General features: G+C 60.5%; 4 protein-coding genes across 4 annotated transcripts; 2 read left to right on the forward strand and 2 right to left on the reverse strand.

Annotated features, from left to right (window-relative positions):
• Positions 1–413: 413 nt before the first annotated feature.
• HRG_02556 (enoyl-(Acyl carrier protein) reductase domain-containing protein) lies at positions 414–3,533 on the forward strand (the record flags this gene model as incomplete). The annotated part of the gene is made up of 7 exons (XM_044861027.1): positions 414–435; positions 510–914; positions 977–1,258; positions 1,312–1,441; positions 1,714–2,285; positions 2,337–2,944; positions 2,997–3,533. The coding sequence occupies 7 exons, from the start codon at positions 414–416 to the stop codon at positions 3,531–3,533; spliced, it is 2,556 nt and encodes an 851-aa protein (XP_044724660.1).
• Positions 3,534–5,862: 2,329 nt separating this feature from the next.
• Positions 5,863–8,582, forward strand: HRG_02557 (vacuolar sorting protein 9 (VPS9) domain-containing protein; the record flags this gene model as incomplete). Its single annotated transcript, XM_044861028.1, has 7 exons — positions 5,863–6,070; positions 6,119–7,158; positions 7,216–7,348; positions 7,449–7,526; positions 7,583–7,755; positions 7,807–8,444; positions 8,540–8,582. The coding sequence occupies 7 exons, from the start codon at positions 5,863–5,865 to the stop codon at positions 8,580–8,582; spliced, it is 2,313 nt and encodes a 770-aa protein (XP_044724661.1).
• A 913-nt stretch (positions 8,583–9,495) lies between these two features.
• Positions 9,496–11,816, reverse strand: HRG_02558 (transient receptor potential (TRP) ion channel domain-containing protein; the record flags this gene model as incomplete). The annotated part of the gene is made up of 2 exons (XM_044861029.1): positions 9,496–9,881; positions 9,953–11,816. The coding sequence occupies 2 exons, from the start codon at positions 11,814–11,816 to the stop codon at positions 9,496–9,498; spliced, it is 2,250 nt and encodes a 749-aa protein (XP_044724662.1).
• Positions 11,817–14,609: 2,793 nt separating this feature from the next.
• On the reverse strand, positions 14,610–17,578 carry HRG_02559 (C2H2 finger domain-containing protein; the record flags this gene model as incomplete). The annotated part of the gene is made up of 2 exons (XM_044861030.1): positions 14,610–14,681; positions 14,732–17,578. The coding sequence occupies 2 exons, from the start codon at positions 17,576–17,578 to the stop codon at positions 14,610–14,612; spliced, it is 2,919 nt and encodes a 972-aa protein (XP_044724663.1).
• Between the last annotated feature and the right edge of the window lie 310 nt (positions 17,579–17,888).

The following is a 17,888-nucleotide window of genomic DNA, read 5'->3' on the forward strand; positions in this document are numbered from 1 at the left end:
CCTTTTGCTCTATGAAAGAGTCCTAATGTGCAGATGAGTGAGACGGGCTAAGATGGTCCCGGCAGTCGCCGTCTCGGTCCGCGACCAAAGGGGGCCGAGCATGTGTTGTGTCGTAGTCGTTACATCTTTACATCTTTACATACTGTAGTCTTTGGACGGATCCGAGTTGTGGGCAGCGGGCCGCATGTCGTCATCGATGGGCCGATCGACGATGTCACCGGATGAAATGGTCCGCCACGGGCAACGTCACGATATTCATGGCAAGGGGAAAGCTCAACGGGGTTGAAAGGGAAACAGTCACCGACAACTGGCAAGTTGCAACATAAGTACTTCAGGGCATCAGGAAAGGACCAAGGCTCTGCATCTGAAGACAACACAACACACAACTTGCTTCGCCCAGGAGGAAACACAAAATGGCGTCGCAATTCAACAAAGGCACGTATCGAACGGGCAAAGAATTAATCACAGAGAGAAGAACTGACCCGGCGGCTAACTCGGGCAGTAAACAGAGCGCGAGATACCCGTGTCCTCGCAGGAGTTCCCCGGCAAGGAGCACAAGATGCCGGATCCGCAGGCGACGCGCGACCAGCTCCCCGCCGACGGCGAGGGCAACAAGATGACGTACCGGGCAGCGGACAAGCTCAGGGGCAAGAGGGCCATCATCACGGGCGGCGACAGCGGCATCGGCGCGGCCACGGCGGTGCTGTTTGCGCGCGAGGGCGCCGACTCGACCATTGCCTACCTGCCCGACGAGGAGAAGGACGCCCAGGAGACGCGGCGGCAGGTCGAGGAGCTCGGCGCGCAGTGCCACCTCATTGCCGTCGACATGACGAGCAGAGGGAATTGCAAAAAGGTGGTCGACTTTGCCATGGACAAGATGGGGGGCGTTGACATTTTGTTCAACAACTTGGCCTGTGAGTCGGGAGCCAGCACGCAGGAGAGACGGGTACACTGCTGACACGGCGCCATGTTGCAGACCAGATGGTAGTCGAAGACATTGCCGACCTGTCCGAGGACCAATGGGTTCACACCTTCAACACAAACATCCACTCCTTCTTCTACACGTCCAAGTACGCGCTGGCGCACATGAAGCGCGGCGCCACCATCATCAACAACGCCTCCATCAACGCCTACATCGGCCGCCCCGACCTGCTCGACTACACGTCGACAAAGGGTGCCGTCGTCTCCTTTACCCGCGGCCTGAGCAACCAGTATCTGTCCAAGGGCATCCGCGTCAACGCCGTCGCGCCGGGTCCAGGTGCGTTCAAAGACTGTCTCCTCTCCCACCGTCCCTGGCTAACGAGCATCCAGTCTGGACGCCGTTGATCCCGGCCACCATGAGTGAGAAGGCGCAAAAGGAGTTCACAAGCCCAATGGGCAGGCCCGCCCAGCCGTCCGAGATTGCGGCCTGCGTCGTCTTCCTCGCCTCGAGCGATAGTTCGTGCGTCAGTGCGCAGACAATCCACTGCAACGGCGGAGTCGTGGTCAATGGCTGAGGAAGCGAATGCATTGGAGGAGGTTTCGGTTCGAGTCGCTTGTAGCTAACTAATAACTTAAGAGATGGTGAAAAGTACCTAGTCTTACATGACCTACATCCAATAATTGGCGTATCTGGCCTGTATTTGCTTTGTTCGCAGTCGTCATCATTGTCTCCCCGGGGTAAGACTGTCTCCCCCTCCCGCCCCCCTCGATCCCCCCTTCTGCGTCCTCCAGCGATCGCGGCGAGATCTGGCCGACCCCGGAGAAAGAAATACCTCCCAGGGCCGAATGGTCTCTCCGGCATGTCATGAGGCTCTTGAACACGACGTCCCTTCAGCTCGCCTTGTTCCAAGATGATGAGGTGCCGCCCTACGCCATCTTGTCTCATACTTGGGCAGACAACGAGCTGTCCTTCGAGGCCCTGACCCATGCGGCCGCGCCGGCTAATGCCAAGGGCTGGGACAAGGTGCGGTGCAGCTGTGCCGTGGCCGCCTCCCTGCGCTTCGCCTACATCTGGATCGACACGTGCTGCATCGACAAGTCTAGCAGCGCCGAGCTCTCCGAGGCCATCAACTCCATGTTCCGCTGGTACGAGCAGGCCGACCTCTGCATCGCCTTCCTGACCGGCGTCGATTCCGTCCGCCACGCTCAGGCGCCCGGCTCCGCCTTTCGCGCATGCCGTTGGTTCACCAGGGGCTGGACGCTCCACGAGCTCATCGCCCCGGCCCAGGTCCTCTTCTACGGCGACGACTGGACTCAGCTCGGCACCCGCCATTCCCTCAGGGAATTGATCCAGGACATGACGGGTGTGCCAGCGTCCATCCTCGAAACCTCAGACGCCCCCCGCCGCCGTCGAGGCCTGGATGATCTCTCAGTCGCGTACCGGATGAGCTGGGCGGCGGGACGGACGACGACCCGACCCGAGGACGTGGCCTACTGCCTGCTCGGCTTATTCGACATCAACATGCCCCTTTTGTACGGAGAGGGTCGAGCCAAGGCCTTCAAGCGGCTCCAGGACGAGATCATTCGATCCGTCGACGACGAATCGCTCTACGCCTGGCGTCTCCGAGACGGAAACGCGAGCTCGAGTCGATTCTGTGGCCTGCTAGCCGAAAGTCCGGCTGCGTTTGGAAACTACGGGGACATGATGCCAATGCGATCGAGATACCTCTCAAGCCGCTCCGGCCGCACCGTGGCCGTAACCAACCGCGGATTGTGCCTCGACCTTCCCGTGACGGCCTTCCCCGGCGATGCCTCGGGCACTGTCTTCTTGGCCTTTCTCGACTGCGACATGCGCAGGCAAAACGCCACCTCGTTGTCTCTTGTGCCGGCCATCCTGGTTCAGAAGATGGCGTGGGACAATGACTCGGATGTTGTGAGGATCCGTCCCGATGTGCTGGTCCTCTGCATGATGAGCCACGTTGTCCTGCCGGACGAGATAGCGGCCATGACGGGGCCGAACACGGTGCTAGCCGAGCCCATACTCCGCCAGCTCCTCGTTCAGGACGGCTACGCAGAAACTCGGCCTCCCCCCCAGCGGCATCCTCTTCGATCTGCACCTGGCCGACGGCGATGCCGCACGCCGGCCGCTCCATCCCGCCCCCGTCAGGGTCATCTCGCGATCGCCCACTTGGCAGCACTTTGCGGACCACAGCAACGCATCGAGCTCGGGCGACCTGTTCGAAATCAACTTTGACCTTGTCACCGTGCCGAGCGTCCAAGAACTCCAGGCGCCCAAGGTCTTTGGTGTCCTGGAACTCGACCTGGGCCGGCGAGACGCCGGCGCCGAGGCGACCTGCTACTGCCTCGTCGTCGGCCTGGAGCCCCTGGCCCCGAACCCGTTTGACACGCCGGCGCTGTACTTTGCGCCGTGGTGCGCGTTCGAGTCGCGCCGGCGCATTGCGGACTCCCGGTTCGAGCGCGTCCTGGAGCCGAGCGAGAGGCAGACCTTGGTGGCCGTGGCGGCGCATCGGCAGGTTTCGGCGCGCTTTGACCTGGCGATGAGGCACGCGCGGCTCTTTTACCGCCTCATGCTGACGGCGGCGTCGGGGTAGACGGGGTGGGCAGGCAGCATTGCCGGGTCCTGACGACTGCTACTGGAGAGCCAGGGGCCGCCTTCGTATGCTCGTAAATCGAGCTGTAGCGAGTAGGAACATGTGGTTCCAAACCCCCGGTAAGGACCGCAGTCAGTAAAGGCTACGCATATAGCCCTTGGAGGGCAGTTCAAGAGGCCCCGGCGAGTCACGCTCCATATCCGGAACAGCCGCACATCTCGTTCGCTCCTCCACCACCAGGCCCGGCTCGGCTTGATCCACGTCATGCGCCCGGCGCGGTACTCGGCTCAGGGGTCCAGTGTCGAAGCCTGATGTGTCCTGCCAGTGGAACTCTGTCTACTGAAATGGATGTCGAGCTACTCGGCGAATTGACAAGCAAAAGCGTCCATAAGGGGGTACGGCCGGTCGTCGTCGGTTATCACAGCCCCCGATCAATCGACGGGTTTCAAAGTCAGCCCGAGCGGAGGGGGGGATTCCGACGTTGCATAACAGTAGAAGCCAACGTGACAAACGGAAAAGGAAATCCATCGTCTATCGTAGACGGTCGAAATGTTAAATGTAAAGCCCCGCCATATCTCGATTCCGTCCTCGAGCTTGGCTCACTGTGATCGTAAGCCAGGGCATTACCTCCCCCGGCCAATGCCAGAGGCGCAGCCGATCCGCTGTTCTTGGAGATGAACCAAGATTGAATTACATGAGTGCGTGCCGGCGGGCGGAAAACGCAACAAAGCATTCTAGGGCAAAAGAGTCGGTGGCAACGCAAAGTTCCTCCAGGACATGCTAGTTACGAGCGAATAGAGACGCAGATGGCGGTTGGGGCTATCCTCTTTCTGTGCGGAATCAGTGAGAAACACACCTTTTTCATGCACGCCCAATTCCTATGATTGTTGAAAGAGCTGGAAGGAACGGTAACGATCTCGTGGGTAGCTGTCATGGCTTCTGGCACCGTTGACTTGATCACTCAGCACTGGGGGATGTCTCATAGCCAACGAGGAATCCGCTGTCAGGCACCAGACCATCGTGACAAGTTCAGCTCGTCGGTATTGATTTTGCCTAGCAGCAAGCAGCCTTGCGTTTTTGTATAAGAGTTGCATGATTCAGTCCATCCGCTCATTCAGCTCTTATCACAGTCATTAGAAAATTCTCATCAGCAGCTGCCCAGTGCCATCTCTGACCCATTTTAAGCCTTTTGTCTGACAGTATGCATTACCGGAGGCTCATAACTACCTCAGCCGCAAGTAGGAGCAGGGTTATACCTGAAACACAACGGTGCAATAGCAGGCGCATAACCATCTGCGCCACGACGTAACAACAGGAACATGGTCACAGCTAGCAACTGAACGGCATCATCGAATTGGCCGTCTGCGAAACTTTACCCACCTTGTCATGATACCAACGTATACTAGCCGGCAACTTTGGCGACGCGGACCGAATGTACCAATCCTATGTCCAGAAGCTCGTCGACCACAGCATCTTTGTCAACGAGTACCTGGATTATCAGTATAGCGCGTGCTATGGGTTCTATTTTGCAACATGACTGACAGAGAGGGTATTCGGGACGCCCAATCCCGAACCTCGGCGATTGCCCGGGACCCATTTAATTTCTCCGGCCCGGCGTCTCCGCCCACCCCGGATCCTCCGGCCGGTCCACCAAGGCCCGCTCCACTGCTCCCGCATCCGCGATCCGGCTCCCCCCGCCCGTGATACTCGGAGTGGCAAGGGTACGAGTCAGGTTCATCAGGGTCGAGGGGCTCATTTGGCATTGGAGGAGATCGAGGTCGTGCGTGTGCTGGTGACAGGGAACGGGCAAAACAGCAGATCAAACACAAGCACACTGAGTCTTCACCTGTACAAACAGCCTTGGCCCCAGGGTTGTGTAGTGGGTGAAACGTATGGTAAAACATGGTCATGTCCAAGATGACGATTTCAGAGGACATGCAGTGGATTCTCATGGAATACTGAGCACTGGAACTCATTTCTGTCGGTTCAACTCGTGTGCAGGGTAGGGCGAGTGCTGTGTGCTGTACTCAGTTCAAGGCCATCCAATCATTTAGGCAACGGATTACATACGCAACCCCCTTCCGCTCTCACCTCAACCTCAACTCTCTCCCCCCCCCGGCCCCCCCCTTTCTCCCAAACCCACCCAAATGTTCGCCGCCCAGCGCCTCTTCAATAACCAACGGCGCTCCCAGAAAAGTGGAATGACAGCCGAGGCCTTCTAGGCATCAACCACCTACCGTCAAATCGAGTCGCGCCCTCCCCTTGCCCCCCCCTCCGCTCGCCCCTTTCCGTTGGTGCGGCCGCCGCCCGCAGGCCCAAGGTGCTGTGTATGTCTCCGCCGGAGCAGTCGACGGCCCCCGAGCGCTCCAACTCGCCTGCCGACCATGAGCAGGCACCCAAGACGACTCTTGCCTCGGAGGGCAAGCTGACTGCTGCCACTGCCGCCGACCCCCCGACTGGCGACGCCTCTACCCGCCTCGATTCCGAGTCTTCACATGGCAGGTCCCTGGCGACGACAGCGCCAACAACCGACGGCCGTCACGATAATGGCCGCGGTCCCGAAGCTGCTGGCCCTATTCACGCAGAGGCACAGTCGCCCCCCCAACACCCCACGCCGCTGCTGATAAAGGGCAAGCACGCCGCCGTGCCGCCATCGCTGGGCTCCGACCCAGACCCGTCTTCCCCCTCCGAGGCCACAGCCAGGGCGCCGCCTCCACTGTCCGGCACGGCCGCGCAGTATCTCACGGCCGAACCCTCCAACTACGTCGATCCCACTCCCGCCACCCCCATCACATCGCAGCCGCCGTCTCGAACCCCATCCAACGCCAGGTCCCATCGCTCCGACGCCCACTCCCCTGTCAGGTCAGACGACGACGACAAGAAATATGCAAGCGGCGACGACCAAGACAGCGGCTCCCGCTCCGAGATTCAGAGCATCATGGAGCAGTTCAGTGAAGCCGGTGGCGGCCCGGGAGAGGACGAGGTCATGAGCCCCAGGCTCGAAATTGCCTCCCCCAGGCTCGGCGGCTCCATGCAGCTCCCGCTCCGCAAGTCGAGCTTGGAGCCCGCAACCCCGTCTATCCCTGCCCAGCTGCACGACTTTAGTGCCTTGCGCCTGTCGACGTCGTCTCCCGCCAGCGTCCGATCCAAGGATCGCTTAGTAGACGACCAGGGACCGCCCGTGCCCCCCAAAGATGGCCCTTTCGGAGGCCCCTCCCGCCCGAGGAGCGATCTCGCACCGTCCTCCGTCACATCGCCAACGTCGCCTGTAATGCCCGTGCACCGTCCGCCGCCCCCGGAGCCGGAGCCGGAGCCGGAGCTGCCGTTTGATTTCCACCGATTTCTCGAACAGCTGCGGAACAAGAAGGCCGACCCCGTGGCGAGATATCTCAAGTCTTTCCTCTCCGAGTTTGGCAAGAAGCAGTGGATGGTACATGAGCAGGTCAAGATCATCAGCGACTTCCTCGCCTTCATCGCCAACAAAATGGCCCAATGCGAGGTCTGGAGGGACGTGTCGGATGCTGAGTTTGACAATGCCCGTGAGGGCATGGAGAAGCTAGTCATGAACAGGCTCTACACACAGACCTTTTCGCCCGCCATTTCGCCCCCAAAACCCATCCCCGGGGCCAAACCAAAGAGGAGAGGAGGGGACGTTCCCATGGGGCCGGGCCGACGCGGCCAGCACCAGGAGGATGTCGAGCGGGATGACATCTTGGCGCAGAAAATCAACATTTACGGGTGGGTCAAGGAGGAGCATCTCGACATTCCACCCTTTGGCGACAGCGGACGCCGCTTCTTGAAGCTGGCACAGCAAGGTTGGTCTCACACCCTTTCCCCGGCGCGAAGAGAGAGGTGACTCGGTGCCGAGAGAGTCGTGCCAGAGAAGAGAGGACCTTGCCTAACCCCTATTAACAGAACTCGTCAAGATCAAGTCGTATAGGGCACCGCGGGACAAGATTATATGCGTGCTCAACTGCTCCAAGGTAATCTTCGGTAGGCTTTCACGTTCCCTGGCCCTCGTCCGCCCAGTCTGGTGCTCACAGCCGCAGGCCTCTTGAAACACAACAAGTCGGACTCTTCCGCAGACTCATTCATGCCCCTGCTCATCTATGTCGTCTTGCAATCGAACCCCGCGCATCTGGTGTCCAACGTCCAGTACATTCTACGCTTCCGCAACCAGGACAAGCTCGGCGGCGAAGCGGGCTATTACCTGTCATCACTTGTAGGTGGTGGACCTGTCTGCTTTGGGATATTGCGCTAACGGAGACTCCAGATGGGAGCCGTTCAGTTCGTCGAGAACATGGACCGCTCGTCGCTGACCATTTCCGACGACGAGTTTGAGAGAAATGTCGAGGCGGCCGTCTCGGCCATTGCCGAGAAACACTGTCTCACGTCTCCCGTCATCACGCAGCAAGCCACATTCGGCGAGAAGCACGCACCGCGTGCCGGCGAGGCGGGTAGTTCCCGGCCGTCAATGGATGGCGGCGACTTGTCGACCCCTCCGCTCTCACCCTCGTCCAACGAAGGGGAGCCTCGAGACGATGGCCCGGCCATAACAGGGCTCTTGAGGACCATCCAGAAGCCCCTCTCGACGATTGGACGCATCTTCTCCGACGAGCCCGGATCCTCGTTGTCGACGCCCGCAGGAAGCTCGAGGCTGTCGGCTTCTCCATCGGAGCAACTATCCCGACGTTACCAGCGGGACGAGGCTGCCGACAGCTCGTCGCGGCCGTCGTCGAGGCACAGCCTGTCGGTGGAGGAGGCGGCCGCGCGACAGGCCAGTGCCGAGGTGGCCGAGGCGCAACGGCTGCAGCGCGCCGAGCACGCAAACATTGTCGAGACGCTGGCCGGCATGTTTCCGGACCTGGACCGCGAGGTCATCAGCGACGTGGTGTACCAGAAGGAAGGAAGGTGAGTCGCGATGCCCACACCCTCTCCTCCCTGAAATCCATCCATCCTCTCCCCTGACGACTCTATGTGTGCTGACTTGTTTTGCGTGCGGACAGGGTCGGACTGGCCGTCGACGCGTGTCTCGCCTTGTCCACCTAGACCGCTCTGCCGGCCGTGGTGATTTCGCCGAGGGCGGGGAGGGCCTTGAGGGGGCGGCAAAGGAGCGCCGAGCAGCCCCAGGACTCTTGGGTTTCTAGATTTTTCCAGCCATGCCATCTCGTCATCCGTCGCAAAGAAGCCGGCCTCTGTTTCCTTCTTGTTCACCTTGGGGTTCGTTCAGCGGGGTGGCGGCTGCCCACGCCCTTAATTGCTCGGTCAAGAAAGCCCATCATAGCCCCTAGTGAAGGATGGATCCAATCGACGCCAACGCCGTCGCGACCACATACATGTTCCGCCCGTGTGCTTCAACCGGCGAAAAAAAATCCCCGTGTGATACTGCCCCCCCCGCCGCGTCTTTCTTCTCCCAATCTGTGCCTGGAGTGGGTTCATCAGACAGGGTGGTGAGAAAGAAATCAAGCGAGTAATGGATCAAGGAGGAGGATTCGGCGCCTCCGCGCGGCTCGTCCCCTCGTCTCGCCAGCCGGACATTCGCCGCCGCAAGGGACTACGGGTGCAAGAATCAGGTCTTCAGCCTCCCGAGGAGCCGGGCAAGCATGGCTCAGCCCGAGTACAGGGTCCAGTGTCTGTATTGTACTTTGTTCACGCTCAATCTTGACAGCGTATCGAATAAATGTCCATGATGGTCGCCCATCTCCCACGCCCTAGTATGTAATGAGTGAGACCTAGTATCGCCATGCTCCATCTGATCAAATCAGTGCACACGCGTTTCGCCCCATTATATCGACAAGAGATTAACAAGATGTTCCGGCCGCTATCCAAGGCAGCAATGGCTTGCTTGGTTCAAGGGCAAAGATAATGAAAATGAAAATGACGGGCAATGAACGAAACCGGGGTATGATGCAATGACCGTTGTTCCTCCGAATTCAATCCAACCGCAGGCTCCCTCCTTGCGCTACCTCCGCGCTCCGTGTCCGTACGCCCCCTGCCCGTAGGCTCCTTGCGTGTCCTGGCCATAAGCCCCTTGTCCGTACCCAAACCCGGAGCCCACGGGCCCCCTGTACTCACGCTCCATGCCCATGGGCGCCGGGTCATCGACCAGTCTCCGCGACGCATCCGTCGTGGGTGTATGGGCCGGGTAGAGAGATGCGAATTCCTGCCCGACGGGATAGTACCGCTCCGGCGAACCGGAGCGGACCATCGGCTTTTCCCTGCTGTAGTCGGTCGAGAAGGAATGCACAGACATGTTTCCGCCCATGCTTGGATGGGCCTGATGATCAAGCAGCAGCGTGTTCCGTGCGTCGAGAGGCGTGAGATTGTCCATGTCGCGCTGCTTCTTCTCTGTAGGGTGGCATGAGTGGCTGACGTTCTCTCTCGACGGAAAAAGGGGGTTGGGGATCGAGCAAACTTACCCATCTCCTTTCTGCGCTTTCGGTGCGGGTTCGCCTTGCAGCAGGCATTAAAGGCATTCCACGCAATGAGGATGGCGAGGATGCCGGTCAGGGCGGACTGGACGGCAATCAAGACGACGCCGGCAACGGTCTGGGTCGTCTGCCTGATGCCAAACTCCTCGACAAAGACGAGGATGCAGGCCACGGACAAGACGCGCACAACGGCAATGGCGATGTTGACGACATTGCCCGACTTGCGCTCGTAGGGTCGGCTCCAGAGCAGCAGGATGAGCATGACGGCCTCGATGATGAGCTGGGAAACCGACTGGATCAAGCCGCTGCCGTCGGTGGCGGCCAGGACGGCGCCCTTGACGAACATGTAGACAATGGCCGGGACAAAGAGCCACCAGTAGTTCTTCTTGTATGATTCGTAGAAGAGTGAGTACTTGACCCAAATCTTCTTGTCGTAGTAGAGGCCATCGGCGTCTCCGCCCGCTTTCTTGAGCTGCCGGGCCGTGCTCCAGATTTTCCAGGTGAAGAAGGCGAGGATGCCGGTGAAGATGACGAGTGTGACGGCGGCAAGGGCCTTGGCGGCGAGAGTGTCACCGTGGGTGAACTGGAAGATGCAGTAGAGCACCCAGATGCCGTAGAGGATAAGGATGAGCGAGGTGATTGTGCGGGCGATGGACCCCCAATAGTGCTTGCGGAAGCCTGCGAGCGACTTGGGGAAGCTGCCAAACAGGGCCCAGGCCTCGAGAATGACCTTGACAAGCAGGATGCCGACGACGATGGCGGCGATGATGATGGCAACGATGAGCAGGACCGTCATGAAGACGTCCGACCTGGGAACAGCCAGCTTCTCGGCGTATGCCTGGATGCCCTTGACGGCGTGCTGAAAGCCGGCCGAGGTCTGGTTGGAGCTGTCGGCGGCCTCGCGGGTGGCCAGGACGGCAAAGTCGTCGAGGGCTCGCTTGAACTTGAGCAGGCCCTTGGTCGGGCTGGCGGTGGAGCCGTCGGGAAAGACGAGGGTGGCATTCTTGAGAAACTCGACGCTGTCCTCGGTGAGGTTGCCGCCCGTCTTGGCGCGGAAGCCGTCGATGGAGGTCTGAAGGCCAACCCAAGGAATGAGGCAAGTAGAGAAGGCAAAGTTTTTGGAGAAGCTGCGGTAGACCGGGGGGTAGTTGACCGAGAGCATGCCGTTCATGGCCATGCCCTGGAACCAGCCAAACGTTTCCGTGAAGCTGGGGCTGACAGTGCCGAGGCATCCACCCGAGCCGGACAAGACGGCGCTGAGGGAAGAGACACCCGAGGCAATGAGGGCGACACCAGCAATGCCCGCGGCGATGTACTGGACGGCGGGGACGTTGGCCGACTTGCCGTTGGAGACCTGGGAGCGGATGCAGGCCACGTTCTTTCCGCCATCGACGCTGTTGAGCTGCAGGGTGGCCTGGGCGGCAATGTCGGGGACCTGGAAAGCGATGGCGGGTATCATGTCGGCGAAGTTGCCGGGGATCTGCTGGGCGCCCTGAGCAGCGAAATCGCCCGAGGGCACGGGACACAGGCGGCCGACAAAGGTGGCCTTGTCACAGGGGTTGAAGCTGTTTGAGAAGACGGCGTTGCCGTAGGCGGTGACGTTAAGGACGGCCGTCACGTTCTGCTCCTTGAGGCTGGTGCCGGCCACGTCGAAGGTGATTGATTTCTGATCTTTGTCAAAGGTGATGTCGACCTTGTCCACCTTGATGCTGTCGTCGGTTCCGCAGTTGCTGAAGCCGTCCGTCTTGAGAATGTCGGCGGCGCATGCGGTCGAAGCGACGAGGGCCAAGATCAGCAAGGCCCTGGGTAAGGTCCATGCCGAGGAGCGGGAGCGAGCCATGCTCGCTACCATGGGGGTCGGGGACAGCGAGGAGTCGAGCGTTGTCGGCGGGCGTGTGGGAGAATGTGGCGATGGATGAGGGCGTCGTGGCGAGCAAACAGAGACGTCCGAGTGCTGGTCGTCCGTTGAGCGATGGAGTCAGTCGGGGGAGGCGGCTGTTTCGGCCAAGCTTGGCGGGAATACTCGGAGGGTGGCGAGTCACGAGAGTCGTCGGGGCATTGGCGAGCGAAGGAGAACCGACGACGAGAGGGGGGGGAAGGAGCAAGACGAAGAAGCCCACAGGGCAAAGGTGAAAGGCGGCCAAGGGTCAACCTGGGGAACGAACGGGGAGGGCACAAAAGAGAGATGAGAGGAGGATGGCACGGGCGCGAGAGAGCGTGTAAGTCAGAGTGCGAGAGAGTGACGGAAACAAAACGCGGCGCCGCGTATAATCTGAAGCAGGAAAAGAGGGACGTGGATAGAGGGAAGAGATAAAAGAGGGTGAGAGAGGGAGCGAGAGGGAGCGGAGAGGTGGAAGAGGGCATGGTGTGTGGGTTGAGGCTCAGGGGTCGACGGTGCACGTATATACATGAAACAGGCAGGCCGTCGACGGGTAACAAAGCAGCAGCGCCACCGACGGGCAAAGGTTTACATGTCCATGGAGTCTCAAGGTCCAAGGAGAGGCGAAGAAAGCAAGTGAATCAAGGTGAAGCAGAAAAAGAGGGATTGATGGAGGAGGAGGAGCAGGAGCGGTGGGGGAGAAGCGACGAGAGGAGGAGGAGCAGAGAGGGAAGCTACCTCCCTCGACCAGCAGTAATTAGCGACTCCTCGACCAGCGACCCCCGAGGCAGAGTACAGAGAGCGAGCGAGCAGCAACACACTGACCACGCCAAGGACAAGGTACAGTACAGTGGGAGGGGTACCCGGCGATACACGGGCCTGGAGGCCTCGCGTAGCCTCTCGCCGCAGTTCAGTACTAAAATACCGTACCTCCCGCCCAAGTACCTACTTATCCTCTCGCCGTACCCGTCCGTAAATAACTACTTCTCTCTCTCTCGGCTGCCAACAGACAAAAGGCCTCCCTGGCCGGGCTCCCTGATGAGTGAGTGGCTGAATGTAGAATGGCTGAATGTACTGTACAGTACGTATGAACTCGTCTGTGCTTTGGCTAACTTACATCGATTCCCTTGCACTGCAACATGCATTCCACGCACGCCTGATTGGCTCGAGCCTGACGCGAGCCTGACGCTGAAACATCGAGGAGACACGAAGCCGACGACGAGGCCAGAGCCGTGCGTGCGTGCACTCTGCCGCTTGTCTGCCGCTTGTCTGCCGCTTGTCTGCCTCGCAAAGCCCCATCCATCCAATGCCCTCATCGTCCTTTTTTCCCTTTTTTTTCCCCTCTCTCACTCTCATTCCTTTTGCCCGCTGAGCCGCAAGGCCTCTGAAAGCATGCACTATTACTCACTGTACGTACAGTGTTCGTACCAGGTGCCTACTTACTTACCTACCTGGAGGCCTATTATCTATGCCTACCTACCTATCTATGCCTTCGTATAATGTATTGCAGTGAAGCGCGAGTAATTTGCAGTCCTCGTACTCACTACTCACTACTCACTACTCACTCACTCACTCACCGTCATACGCATAGCCACCCATCCACACCACACCTCTGACTCTCGCCCCGACTTTCAATGCCGGCATAGCCTCTCTGCAGGATACCGCACATGCTGCACGGAGTAGGGCATGGCGAGATCTGCAGTCACCTTCATGCTGCCGGGCCTTGAACTCGCTTCTGCTTCTCCCGCCCTTCCGTCGGCCCCTGTTTTGCCTGCAATCTGCCCCCCACCAAATGCGTAAAGCGCCGGCCGCTGAGCCCCTGGGCCTCCCGCCGAATCCTTGCCGCCTCATTTCGGCCTTCTAAAAATACCAAACGTCCAAGTTATAAAACAATAAAGACGCCCATCCATGGGGCCAACCGCAACTACGGATACCGAGTACAGCAAGACGAAAAGAAAGCACAAAGGTGAGACGCCGGTCCTGTTACACCGGCCGTCGCCTCTCACCGCAAAGCGACCGCAAAGCGACCGCAAAGCAGCACGACCCGAGTCATCTTCGGCATGACTACCGCATAGTATACACACTCTACTCCCTACTCCCTACCCCCCTAACCCCCTACTCCCCTACTCCCTCCAACACCATGCCGACCCCAGTAGCCTGCCCATTTTGCCTTTTTTCCCCAAGCCGTTTCCCATGATTCAGACACGTGGACGTGTTTTGCAAATTCGTCAAACCAAACAAAGAAGGAATCCCCCTCAACCTTGTCCCAACCACGGGCAGCATGCGACGTCGGCCGTCTCAGACAGCCGTCAGAGGAAGCCCGTCAGGCCCGCTTCGTCCCACGACGACTCCTGCTTGCCGCTGCTTCCGCCATTCTGGTGCGGCGGCTGCGGGTACGTCCCGCTGAACCGACTTCCGCCGATGCTGCATGGATCCATCATCGCATCGTAGCGCACCTGCCCCCCTATCCGGGCCTCTCCGACGTTGTGCAGCCCTAGGGCGTTTAGCTGCGGAAACGGCTCTAATCCATTGCCGTTGGAGTACGCACGCGGCGCACCGCCAAAGCCATCCGCCGTACTCGCCAGACCTTGCATCTGGTGATCACCCTCATAGCCCTGGCTCATTCCACCGACACCCAGGGCAGCCTGCGGCAGGCCTTGCCCGTTGCCGTGAAACTGCGACGCGTAGTATGCCGCCTGCTCTTGGCTCTGGCCCGGCGCCATGACTGGATACACAAAGGGGGTCCGGGCCGCGTAGCCCATGTGCTCATGGCCCTCGCCCTGGTATTGGTCCTGCTGCCCCGACATGCCCGGGTATCCCGTGGCCGGAGTCGTCTGGCTGCAAGGAGAAATCGTGCATCGCGGCGGAGGGTCTTGCACGGGACTGACAATGGTGTCGGCGTCCAGCTCCTTGGCCCTGGCCGCCACGAGGCGAAGCACTGGCAGCGAAATCTGCTCCATGTGCTTGGCCAGGTGCACCGTCAGCTTCTTCCACGTCGGGAACACCTTGCCGCAGAACCGACACGGCTCCTCCTGCGGCCGCGTCGATGTCTCGATGTGGCACTGCTCCACCTTGTGCCAGGTCGGATCCGTCCCTCCCGCCCGCTTCATGGCCGCCTTTGTCTTGACCTTTGGTTCCAGGAACTTGTGCTCGCGCACCAGGTGCTGCAGAAAGTTGTCCCGTCGGTAGCACGTGTGCCGGCAGTCGTCGACATCGCAAGTCCACCATTCCAGGTGTCGGTGGCCTTCGTTTTCGTGACGCACCCAGTCGGCCTTGCGCTTGAAGAACTTGGGGTCCCGGCACTTGTCCCAGGTGCAGGTAAAGGGCTGCACGTCCTCGTGCACGTGCTTGGTCCAGTCTGACGGCTTCTGGAACCTCTTGCGCTGGAAGCAGAGCTGGCACTCAAATTCGGCCGGTAGGCGCTGCGTCGGGGGCATGGGAATGTCTTGAGGGAAGCTCTCCTGGGTGATGACACCCTCGTTCGATGCGGCGTCGTCGCCGTCGTTCAACTGCGTCGGGAAGGGTTCCATCCCCCAGGCGTCACCTCTCTGGTCGAGGGCGTTGGCGGAATCCCCCAGTGCCGCGCACGGCGTGCCGCATGGGCAGGCTGCGCCGAGGCCGAGGTGCTTGACCTTTGCGCTCAGCAGGAGTTTAAACCTGACGACTTGCTGCTGAGCAATGCGGTCGACCAAGTAGCCGTGGGTTTTGTCCAGGCCCGGGTTCAGGGTCAGGACATGCTGCTGGAAGCCCGCAAAGTTGGTCGGGATGTCGTCGATGATGTTGGGGTTCGCCTTGACGTCGTTTTCGTCGTAGAGCTCCTCGTCGTCGTCGTCATCGTCGTCGTCGGCGTGGGCGTCGCTCGACTTGCCGAGAGTCGCCACCGGCGGGCCGCCGGATCTCTTCCACATCCCGACGAGATTCGGGTGGCTCTCGGTGGGGTTGGCCGGGGTGACGGACGTCTTTGGTATCTCCGACTTGCTGCGCGGACGCCTCAGCGTGTTTCTGACACTGAGGCTGCTGGTGAGGCTGTTCTTGGGGGAGGCTGCCGGCGTCGTGCCGCTGATGGACCCGCTCCGCGAACGGGACGACCCCATGGAGACAAAGTTATGGGCCATGGAGGCCAGCGCCGTGTTGATGCTCGGCGTAGACTTCTTTGCCCAGCTTGGCGTTCCCGATGTGGGCGAGAGATGGGGCGTGCTCTCGCGTTTGACCTGCTGCTCTCCACCCGGCTGCGCGGCGGCCTCGTCATCTCTGCCGCTGCGGGAGCGACTGCGAGAGCGCTTGCGCAGGGAGCTGACGCTTGGCCGTCTAACAAGGCCACGAAGGTCTCTCAGCAAGCTGCCTGACTTGCTGCTCTTGTCGCCGCTGCCTCGACTCATGGACAGCTTCTTCAAGAAGCCTCCGCTCGTGCTTGTTTCGACAGCCAAGTCGAGAACGCTGGGATGGCTCCGCCGCCGAGTGCCCCACGTCGCCGATCTCGAGATTATCGAGTCATTGTCGCGACACATTCTCTCAAACTTGTCAATGGCAGCCTGGGATGATTGCGGCTGGCAGGGATCGGAGACGCCCCGGGTGATGTGAGGGAGCACCGGGGCATCTGCCCACTTGTGGTCTGCCGCAATGATGTCGCGATCGACCTGGCTCATCTGGCCGGAGCCCTGTTCATTGTAATAAGTCTGTCCGGCAAGGTATTTGTTCTCAGTTTGGTCGCCGAGCGGGATGCCGTCATCGTGGTCAGAGGTCGACTGCTCAAGGGCCTGAAAGTCGGTCGCGTGATAGGCCAATGCGGCATCGAGACGCTCGGCGAGCCACTTGTCGACCTCTTGGTTACGTTCCCGGGCACTTCTTTGGGCCATGACCTCTTTGATGCTCGGGGTCTCACCTGCAGGGCGGCGTTCAGGATCAAGGCCCCGGCGCTGCGTGGCCGGGTCGGCCTGCCACCGACCTCGCGAGACTCGGGTCCCGGGGATGAAGTCGGGGCCGTGGGCCGAGGAGATGAGATCGCCTGCGGAGCGGATGTCGCCTCGCGTCGCATTTGAGTTGTCGTCAAAGCTTCGTTCTACGGGGGGGGCTCGTGACCCGTAGTCCTTGTCCCACACGGACACAGTGACCCTTGGGCTCGGAGGGTCCATGACAACGGGGGCCGGAGCTAGGCCGTCCTCGCTCGTACGGTTGCTGCTGGTGTGGCTAGGCGTGAGGTTGGACGCCTCAATGGTGATGCGGGTGGGCTCAAAGGACTTTTGGAGCTGCTCTGGAGAGACCCAAAGCATGGGAGGGTCTGGGGTTGGCATGGGGCCCGGGTCCCTGGCTTCACTCCGCGGCGTGGTAGTGTGGACAGAGGCCGTGTGCGTCGGGGTTAGAGGATACGAAGTGCCGTCGCCAATTTCATGTCGGCGATGAGGGGCGCTGGTCAATAGGGCTGGTTGGTCCAAGGCAGACTGGTCGTCGAGGAAGGACGGGGTGTCGGCTTGCAAGTTGGCGAAGTCTGCCCCAAAGAAGGGGTCGCCGTCAAAGTCGCCGAGGTCGCTGGGCTGGTAGTGACTCAGGTTGGTGGAGGAGCCGGCAGGCGTGTCGGATAGGTCGCCGGAAGGGGAGGCGAACTGGCTACAGACGAGGTTGCTGTCGTCGGGCGAGAGCGAGAGGCGCTGATGGGCGAAGGCAGGCGGGGAAAGACGGCGGGGCTCGGAGTCCCGGCCGTTGAGAGAGCCAGGGGCCACGGCAAAGGTCGAAGCCATGATGCGGGTAGCGGGGGGCCGAGGGCAGAGGATGAGTATATAGCAGAGACGGGTGCGGCGGTGCCAAGGGTGAGGTCATGGAGAGGGGGGGGGTCTAGAGCGGCATGTTCCTGAGGCGCGCGCAGCAGTGGCTTTGTCGCGATAGGGAGCAGTGGCGCGGCAGTCTGTTGAGAGGAGGCTTAGAGGGCGGTTGCGAGACGACGAATCGCCGGCAGATGGGGTGGGTGGTTGGTGGATGTCGAGGGGGAGCAGGAGGAGGAGGAGCAGGAGGAGGAGGAAAGGCTCGCACACGGGAGCGCACATGGGGCCA

This window comes from Hirsutella rhossiliensis, assembly GCF_020360975.1.
Source record: "Hirsutella rhossiliensis strain HR02 chromosome Unknown scaffold00002, whole genome shotgun sequence".
Classification (NCBI taxonomy): Eukaryota; Fungi; Ascomycota; class Sordariomycetes; order Hypocreales; family Ophiocordycipitaceae; genus Hirsutella; species Hirsutella rhossiliensis.